This window comes from Cebidichthys violaceus, unplaced genomic scaffold, assembly GCF_023349555.1.
Source record: "Cebidichthys violaceus isolate CVI_PGR_0920_01 unplaced genomic scaffold, fCebVio1.0.p SCAF_42, whole genome shotgun sequence".
NCBI classification, from domain to species: domain Eukaryota; kingdom Metazoa; phylum Chordata; class Actinopteri; order Perciformes; family Stichaeidae; genus Cebidichthys; species Cebidichthys violaceus.
This window is the reverse complement of record NW_027176617.1, coordinates 981,413-991,869: the sequence shown is the minus strand read 5'-3', so window position 1 is coordinate 991,869 and position 10,457 is coordinate 981,413. Positions and strand designations below refer to the sequence as shown.

The 10,457-nt window shown below is 36.7% G+C and overlaps 1 protein-coding gene across 1 annotated transcript; it reads right to left on the bottom strand.

Moving 5' to 3' along the window:
* Positions 1–198: 198 nt before the first annotated feature.
* Positions 199–10,441, bottom strand: ptdss1b (phosphatidylserine synthase 1b). Its single transcript, XM_068728623.1, has 13 exons — positions 10,184–10,441; positions 9,915–10,006; positions 6,521–6,565; positions 6,276–6,400; positions 5,810–5,968; positions 5,180–5,331; positions 4,749–4,890; positions 4,421–4,533; positions 4,133–4,198; positions 2,870–2,969; positions 2,186–2,245; positions 1,672–1,750; positions 199–1,576 (listed from the first exon to the last, which is right to left on the bottom strand). Exons 1-13 carry the CDS (start codon positions 10,360–10,362, stop codon positions 1,482–1,484), a joined length of 1,407 nt encoding a protein of 468 aa, XP_068584724.1. The 5' UTR covers positions 10,363–10,441; the 3' UTR covers positions 199–1,481.
* Between the last annotated feature and the right edge of the window lie 16 nt (positions 10,442–10,457).

Here is a 10,457-nt window from a genome sequence, read left to right as displayed (position 1 = left end):
ATGGAATTTGAATTTGGCGTTCCTGTAACTTGTAACTTGTACAGTGTGATTTGTATGTATTGTTACGTAAGCCTGCATCAAAAACAAGTCAACCCATCCATATAAAATTATAAATCAGTAATAGCAAGTAGTGCATTTGAGGTAACAATTAAAACATTAACATAATTTAATTTAAAAAAAGCATCCCGACACTCAAACTGTGCAAAATCTTTTAATAAGCAATCTTTCGGTCAGACACCTTCGAGGCAAAAGCAGGTAGCAAGATTTTAAATAAAATACAGTGTAGTCTGACACATAAAGCTTTGTATGTGTCAAAGAACCAGAACAACTGAGGCAGGCTAGTGGGGGGGGAAAAAGTTTCAATTAAGCAACACTAACTTTCAGGGAAGATGTAAAACACATTCCTACACTAAAGATGAAAAATAATGCATCATTTAACAATATTAAGAACAACTTATATGTAGCAGTCAGTTAATGTGTTATATTAATGTCACAGTTCATTCATTTGGATAACTTAAAAAGGATAATTTCACACAAATGATTATCCCCTGCTGTTGAATGTCGCCACAGTGCTTTTGCATTGAATGTCACAGTATTCTTGGTCAGTACACCTATCATACACTGCTCACTTCTCCCTTTAAAAACAAACACAATAACACACCAAGACAAAAAAACCCCATCCCAACAGTCCCAATATCACATTGACTTAGGTTAAAAAGGGTACCATGTAAAGGCTACTGGTGGTTCAGTTACACTTGGCTGCTCCTCTTATTTAAAGTGAAGATGCAATTTCGATGGAAGAAAAACACACAGTTCTGTATTCTAGATTCACTTATTATAAAAAACACAAACATATTACCAAGTTAACAAATAATCATCACCAATTCAAATGACAAACCATACACAACAATGATAATTATCTTTCTCATAAAAGTATTGCATTTAGTAAAGTGTAAACAGTCAAAAAGATTTAGAGCAAAAAAAATTCAAAGTGTAGCACAACTCAGGGTTAACTCCCTGACTGGACATATGTGTCCCACAGTTCAAAGTTAAATATTAATGTAATTTAAGGTAGAAGAGTATACAATTTTGGTTGTAGAACAATGCTTAGGATAGCATTCCAGTGTATATATAAATAAATTCTAGGTTAGGTCTGTTTAAAAATGTCTGACATTGAATATAAGACAAATGTTGTCCTTGCGATATAAATATTAAAGATCTGCCAGAGTAGAGAGAATCAACACACCAGTCTGCAGGTCTATAGAGCGTTCAGCTCATTGGTGTGATTCGCCTCTGACTCCCACAGAATATTAGAACTTGGTGAGTTGACATGACTTTGTTTTGGTGTCTGCCCTCTAGAATTTATCCCTTTATTTATAACCCTTGATGCAACTTTTACAACATTCAGTAAATTGATGCATACTGTATTTCTCTTGTTGGGTGTATCCTTCAGGATGAGATTCAGTGTCACTCTTGTTTCATTATTTCTTTCCTCCATGGCCATTCCCAAATCTGTTCTTCCCACAAGCTCTCCTTCGTTTTGTCGGTTGTAAACTTCTTAATGTATCCCTCTGAGCTATGGAGGAAAAATACATAACTATATGTCAAACATTCTGGATGGAGATTTTTTTTTAGAAGAGTTGTCACCAATCTGCCTGTTATGAGACTGACCTGCAAGGCCATCTGGAGCAAAATCACACGAGTCGCCAACACTGCCGTCATCGCAGTCCTCACTTTGTACAGAACTGCTCTGTAAACAGAAGGAAGATCAGCGTGACGAATCAGAAGATAAAGAGTGACTAAACAGCAAGCGACAAATCACTAACTTTTTTTACCGACAGTAGGAAACGCACAGGTGTAAATAATACAATCAATGACGGCAACTAAATTTGCTCCAGCTGCTTTAGTTTCAGGGTCCTTGTATTGTGCATACTGGCTCACTGTCCTCTGGGACACTTGAATAGAACAGAGCCATCGTTAACGTTATTAGTAACACCTGTGTTTTTCTACTACGACAACTCAAAGTGTCTGTTGTGTATCGGGTTTATTCTGGCTTTAATTTTAATAACAATAAGTGAGCAAAACAGGATTATCCACTGGTTATGAGTTACTCTTAAAACATTTTGTAAATTAATACTTATGATATAACTGAAGCTTCAAATTAAGAACTAAAGCAAAATCTCACCTTCAGTTTTTTTTGCTCATACCACATCATCCCATATAGACATAGAAGTGTGATGAGTGCCTAAAATGTAGAAGAGGATGCAAAAAAAGTTTAGTTTAACACCGTTTTTTTCCGAAAGTCAGGAGAAAAAATACACTTAATGAGCAGAAAAGTAGACACCCTAAAGTTGCATATGTATTGCAACATATACAACAGATACATGTTAAAGCAAAAACGTGTCCACACTTGTTGTGCTTGTTCACAGCCTAGCAAGAATGAACATAGCTAAGACTGTCAAGTTTTTAGCTTCTTATATACAGTCTATGGTTTTTAGGCTGTTTAAAAAGGTGCCAAATTCAGTGAATACAGTTTGGGATCTACTGAAAAGAAACATTCTTAGAAAAGAATGTGCAGCTGTGTAAAAGCACACTTAATTGTGACTGTTATTAATCAGATGTTATCAGAAGCAACTAGCTGAGTTAAGGCCTGATATCCTTTTCATATACTTGTCCATAAGGGCGGGTTGTATACATTAACAGTTGTTAATGTCCCTTTTTGAAGACATACATAAGGGCATCACAGTGTTATCATATTTACACAGGAAACATAGTTGCATTATTTTGATGCATCTGCTCGCGACTCACTGAAGTGAATCATATCCTCCATGAGAACACACATATATATATGCACACTTGTTTTTCTTACCAGACAAAGCAGCCACAGGAGTACATAAAGAATTTGTGTCTTGGAAAACAAATCTTGACTGAATTTCACACAAGCAAGTGCCTCAAGGAAAGAGATGGCCCTATGGGGAGATATCAGAGCATTTGATAAATGGATGTTTTTTGGTTTGGCCCCCTCTCTTGGCAGCACCATTGCATTGCAGCGGAGCCTCTCTTTGGACGCATAACACTTGAGTTCAAATGTGCTCAGTGTTATTGTTCCCCAGCCGTCAAACCCAGAACAATACTCATTCACCGTACTGCTGTGGAAAACGCACTTCAACTGTAAAGGTTACACGAGAGCAGCCTCAATGTTAAGCAAATCATGCAGACAGAGAGAACCTGTCTCGTTGCTATGGAAACTAGTGCAGACTGAGGGCATTAGCAGCTTAGTATCTGAAGGGAGGTCAATAACCACATTACGGTATGAATTTCAATTGACTACAAAAAGTGCACTGTAATTTAAAATGAAAAAGCTATATATATATAAATATATATATATATATATATATATAAATATAAATATATATATATATATATATAAATATAAATATATATATATATATATATATATATAAATATATAAATATATAAATATATAAATATAAATATATATATATATATATATAAATATAAATATATATATATATATATATATATATATATATATATAAAAGCTTGCCCATTTATTTGTCAAATACACTAAAATAGCTTGAAAAGCTTTCTGGCTAAGAACATAGTAGCCAACACAACAGTGGTTTCAGTGTGGACTGCTATCAGTTTGGCTGAGCTGTCGCCACGTGTGGGAAGTATCCATTCACTGTTAAGTTGTAGTTGTGCCAGAACTTTGATTTGTCCTCATGTTTGAATCTACAACATCCGGGAATACACCAGTAACACGTGTACCAAAGTTGCCGTTCTGATTTGTTTGATTAAAATCAGGGCGAGCCAACCAGCCCGGGCACAGCTATTGTGATATTTGTCGACAAGATCAAAGAACACCTACAAGGCTCTGGACAAAGTTCAGTGTAAGTTTTCTTACTAGACTACTGGTATCAATGCTAAAAAACACAATGTTGTGATTTAACTGATAGGCACATACAAGTGAATTTGACCCTAGTTATGGCGCGTGCAATAAAAAAAGAAACAAGTAAAACTGAAAATGTTATGACAAACAACAAGTTTACTATTAATGCAGCTTGTTTCTAGGCCAGAGAAAAACATGATCTGTACATAAGATACTTACCCAAACACCCAGCATTGCGTGCCAACTCGTTTACACTGAGTGTCTGTAAGGTATGCATAATATTGTCTGAAAGAGGTTTGAGAAAAAGGAACAAAACAAAGTAAGTATTTAAAATTTCCACACAGATTTAAATGTCAAAAAGCATCGAAGACATCCCCGACATTTCCCCTAAAAAACAATTTGTTATGTCAAAAAAGGTAGTATATATTTTAGGTCTCATCTTAATCTGTGTATTATGTTTATTGTTGCTCATGGGTGTAATGATGCTGTTTTGAAGGTTGAACATACCTTACAGTGGGCGCAGTGATGACTCCAAGGATGAGGATACGACACCAGCTGAGAGCGTGAGACGCCTGGAAGACGAAGATGTGCTTGAGGAAGAATGCGTTCAACTCTGTCAGCTGTGAAGATAAAGGGTGTCAGACACACAAGATTAAAGGATTTCTTATGGATATTTTGTATATTTGCTGCCAAGTGTGAGCAGCAGGATGCCATAGAGGAGGAGCTTCTAGAATATTTGATCCGTTGATTCATTAAAAAGAGATGATCAATTGATGCAGCACTAATAGCGAGGACAATCTAATAAGTAAAGTAAAAGATCAAAAGAATACAGTACCTGCCATAAGATCATAAAGAGATAGATGCCTGCTAGCCTCTGGAAGGAGGACTTTGGGTCAAACCAGCGTACATAAGTCCAACTGGCCGGGGTGAACTGGAGCACGGCTCGCTTTATCTTCCCCGTGGTGGTGTGGATTTCTCTGAACAGAGTACGTGCACTTTTGAGGATACTGAGATGTATACACATCTTGCATCAAAGATAGTATGCCGAATTCTAGTATCACAAACTATCTACCTTCTGTTAGAACAATCAACTAAATGATTCTTATAGTAATCTTCCAGTACAGTACTACCCAATTTTGTATCTGTATCAAAAGAAAACAACAAAAGAAAAGGCCTCTAACTACCAATTATACCTAATACTTTCACATTGTTTAGGACAAAGAAAACAAATAAAAAAACAAAGGAAAGAACACAAGTTTCACCGACTTGATGCTGGCCCAGCGGTAGGTCCTCATCTCCAAAAAACGGCAGGCCGTCATACCCAGCCAGATGCCTCCTCCATTACACAACAGTATGTCCAGTATCACCTGATCCCACCAGCACTCTGCAAAGTTTGGCAGCAGGTGCATGAAGAACAGCTGTGAAAAAAAGTACAATACTGAGTGAAAATGTATTAATGTGATGAAAGAGATAAATAGCGTTTTAAATCAAGGGACCACATTTCTTAAGTCTGTTATTTGAGTGCCACCTTGTTGGACTCAGGACCTGCTGTGGTGCATTCGATTTCTATGATGAATGAATTTGGTATGAGGCAAAATCCCGTAATCTTATCTCTCCAGTCAACAATTGGCCGCAGTCAAGCCAACAGCACTTGTTATGTACAGAAACTCCTGCTCATACAACTGCTCTTTTATGAGGAGTTTCTCCCAAACAAACAATCCTTGTTGCCTGCACAGACCGAGCTGAAGCAATGCTGTGTGCCTGTGTGAGCTGGATCACTACAAATTACAAGGAATTACTTTTTTTGTATGACTGAATTTCTGTTTAGGTCCTTGGACTGCAGATTTTAGAACAGGCAGATCAAGTCCAACCGCGTGTTGAACATGTGCATGTTACCTCAGTGAGCTCCCAGGTGATGCTGATGGTCCAACAGAGGCCGTAACTGCGGATGAGCAGAGCCTTCACTGCCCAGCCAGCAAAGTGGCCAAATGCGAAGATGTCGAAGTGGGTCAGGACCCGCTCCCATGTTATCACTGTACAGTTCACAGCATATTCCTGTAAGGGGAAAGAAGACTGAATTAAAAGAAACGCAACAGCAACCAAAAAAAGAAAACACTAGATTTTTTCAACTGGAAATGAAGAGCTGGAAGTGTTCTCATTTTGATTGACTGAATTCCAAAAACATACATATATAAGCAGTCCGTTTTTCTTAAGAAAGCAGGAAAATGTGTTTGAAAACTAGAACCGACAGAGACAAGCCCTCTCCATGTCCCCACCCTTCCATCCATTCTGACATCTTCCAACATTTAGTATTAGATGTGGTGCGAGCTCTGATAGTTCAGAGTTTCAAAACCATCCTCACCATGATATCAGCTTCCCGCTGTGCATAGCGCAGATTTGGGTCAATCCAGTACATCAGTGTCTTTACTTGGTCCCAGTTAAGAAAGATGAGGAAGACAAAAAACAGGAAGTACAGAACACTGGCGCCTGCCGAGGACATGAGGAAATGAGTGAGGATAAAGAAAATTGAAAACTGGATCTCAGCAGGAAAATGTGGTTAATGTGAATGACGCACAGCGGGTGTGACACATGTGGGTGAGCACTCACCAAACACCATTCTCCATATTGCAGGGTGTGGCCTGGTAAAAGGTCCTGATGAAGAAAGCATCATATTGGTAAGTGACTCTTAGTGTGTTTACACTCAAGGTCCACTAAGTCTTTTTCCAGAGTCACCTCAGTAGATGGAGTTTGCAGAGTTGTCATGCAAATATTTAGCTCCATCTATAGGACCACCTGTTATCCCGTCAAGTTCCATATTTGACAACTGTGCTATCTCACTGACATCTCAGCAAGCCCTCCCAATGAAGATTAGGTTAAAAGCTCTGGAAAAAGTTAGAAACTGATCCTTAAGTTAAGATTTTTTAACAATACACGTTCACACTGAATCCGGACAAATGTTTTGACTGTCTTTTCATCTAACATGTATATCAAGAAAATGAAAAATGGCTGCAGCTGACAATTATTTTCTTATTATCTGATGATTATTCTCAGAATAATCTTTTGGTTAATGGAATGTCAGAAAAACGGGGGAAAATGCCCCTTTACAATTTCCTAAAGCCCACAGTGACATCTTCATATTGCTCAATTCGTTCAACCAAAAGTCCAAAGACAAGATATATTGAATTTACTATCACATAATATAAAAAAGCATAAAATGCTCACATTTGAGAAGCTGGAAGCAGGGAATATTTGGCATTTGTTCTTGAAAAATGACGGACTTTTAAATAGTTATCAGAATAGCTGCTTATTCATGTCAGATGACTAATTGTTTCACAACTGGGTCAATGACAAATAAGGCTTCTAAAAATGATTTTTTTTTAAAAGTATTTTCAAATTGGATGTAATGCATATTTTTGAGTGTGGAACAATGTGTTTAAACAAGTCTCATTTGTTAAATAACTTTTCAAAGTGGTTATATGTATTTTTAACAGTATTATTTAACTTCACCGGCTAAAAAATGTTAGGTGGCGCAACCACATATTTGTAAAAATATATATATATTTTCCTACTACTCATTATAACTGAAATCTTTGACAAGTGTCTCTCAGAGTGTCTACAATGCTTAACACATACTTATTTTGTGGATGTGTTTTGTATTTATAATAAATGAAGATTATTGCAGCATTCTATTGATCAGGTTTTTGGTTTCTTAAGCATCCGATTTTACATTTAAACTGAGAAAAATAATGATAAAAATGTACAAATGAATATATGGAATAGAATAGTTATTCATGTTATAGTTATCAAACATTTGGTCACTTTAACCTATTATTTATTGTTCTAAATTAATGTTTTACCTGGTTACACCACCTGACATTTAGCAGTTGTGCCACCTGACAACATTAAAAATAACAGGATTAATTGTAACAGAACCTCAGTTGTGTAATAACAAATTAATTATTTTAAAACCTGAAAGGTCTGACAAGTGTATAAAAGTAAGAACTGCAAAATAAACCATAAATAAATAAATAACTTAAGATAAATTGCCGTTGTGGGAGAAAAATGTATTTGTGTCTTGAAATATATTTGTGTAAAATCAATCATATCCATCATTTGAAATGTATCCATGTATATTCACATTCATCCTGTGATATTGGCCGGTATCATTGTCATATGTTCTTCACGTCACTGAGACAGGGAGTCTTGTACAGCGGCCTTGGAGCCCGGGTGAAGATAGAGAGAGTGTGAAGATAGAGGGGGAGGACGTTGATAAACAAGTAGGGCAAGATTTCTAACACAGGGGAAGAACATGGGGAAGGAGACTGTGGTTAATAGAAAAAACCCTCTGTTATGTCTTGTCCGAGGTGCACAGTGTAACTTGTCTAGATGAAAGTTCAGAGGAGGAGGACATCTCCAAAGAAGGGGGGGGAAGACAACATAGTTTATCAAGATTTATTATCTCTCTTTTCTTTTGGCAAGATATGCTTCTCTTGAAGCCAAATCATTGCTAATGCGCTCACTGTGTCATGTTGATTTTACTTTACATAACAGTGGCATCTAAAATAATTATAGAATATTATCATGAAAAAAGGATAGAAAGTATATTGTATCTTTAAATGCAGGGTTGGTTATCTTCTTCAAAATTATTTGATATTTCTTTACATCCGGACAGTTAACACTCAGACAAAAAAAAAAGAACAATAATCTAGTATCTGTGTCTGTCTCAGGACTGTAAGAAGCTCGTCCGATCATTTCATACAGCTCGTATATAATGATCGGACGGCTACCTGACCTGTTCCTGCCTGCCTCCGTGTTCTCATTGCTCATCACTCGGTCTTCCACAAGCTTGACAGCTGTGAGTACTAACGGCAGCCATGTCGGTTGGTTACGTTTATAATGATAGTTTTGGGGGAGTGGCTTTGGAGGGAGGCCTGAAGGGACGGGCTGTCAGTGTTGAAGACTAACTAGTTTCACTGGAGAAGAGTTAGCATCACTGGGCCGTTTTTTTGGTCAAATCTAGCATACTATTGCTAGTGTCTCATTATTACCAACCCTGCATTTAAGGTAAAACTATTAAACGATTAAAAAATGTAGTCAATATTCTTAGATAATAATAATAAAATATCATAAAGTGACATTCCTTGCAGATGCATCACCTGAATTACTGGTTACACCACCGGACTTTTGCAACTAATTTCAAATTATTCAGGCATCTTCTTGTAATACTTCTGTATTATTTTTTTGTTCTCGTTAACAAGTTCATACACATTATATTTAAATACAATAAAGACTTATATGATAAAATAACATTTTTCTAGTTTTACATTGGTTGTACCGCCTGACATGGAAAGTATACCAGCCTACCTATAAGTTAAAAGTAGCTATTTTTATCAATATTTAAAAGAGATCTAAAAACACTTTCACTCTGCCATAAAGGTTAGTTGGGGTCCTCTTGATGATGCAATATCCTGTTTACTGTTCTGCACTTTAATTTAATAATAAAAGTCCCATCTTTACAGTTGCACCCTGAAATTTGAGAACATTCAAATTACTGGACAAAAGATTTATAATGATCTCAAATGCTTTAAAACTATAGGTATTTGTAACATTTTGTTTACTTGAAATATGTCAACGATAAAATCATCCCATTGTATTAATTTTGAATTTATTATCATTCAAATACATTTTTTGGATAGTTGTCTTACTCTGTTCATTTGCTTGTTGCTTGCATTTTCAGGGTTTGAGATGCCAAAATATAAAAGAATGAATATTATTTGAATGAACTGAAAATTAATTCAAACTCAATAGCCTTTATTGAATGAAATGATATATGTCATGAATCAATAAAATGATTTAAAAAGGAAATAATGGACTCGGACACTAAAATATGACATGTCATGTCATTGACCCGACTACAGTGGACAAAAAGAAAAAGATATAATTGGCTGAGCTTAAACACACAGAATCATGGAGCCACTGTAGGTTTAGATACATATCTCACCATTAGGGAAGGCCAGGACACTGATGACCAAGAAGAAGGAGACTACCACCAGAATACCAACTCGGAGGTTGTTCTCGGAGTTCTCATCATCTCTGTAACATCACATATCACATGTTAACAAATGGAAACTTCTTAACATATTCAGCACTGTGGATACACTCAGTCAGGATAGCTTGATACTGAACGGGGGTGCTTTTGTACTCTTAGCTTTAAAATGAAACAGCACTTGGAACAAACAAAGTTCAGCTCACTGAGTAGTTTAACGTTACCTTGTAAACGCAAAGTACATGAGGCTCAGCACAGTAGCTGTCAGGAGTGTGATGGTGTGTGGCTTATAGAAGAAATCAAGGCAGATGTCGTCCACTTGTTGCTCGTTTATAATTCTGAAATGTAAGTTATAGTTGGCATCATCCTTCCGAGGTGTTGGGGGTGAGTCGGTGTCTGCCATGTCGCTGTAGCGGACTCTCTCCTTAAGTTTGACGGCTAAAACTAAATGTTGTGATAGCAGTGCGACAAGTTGAAGTGACGTTGTCGGCGAGAGAA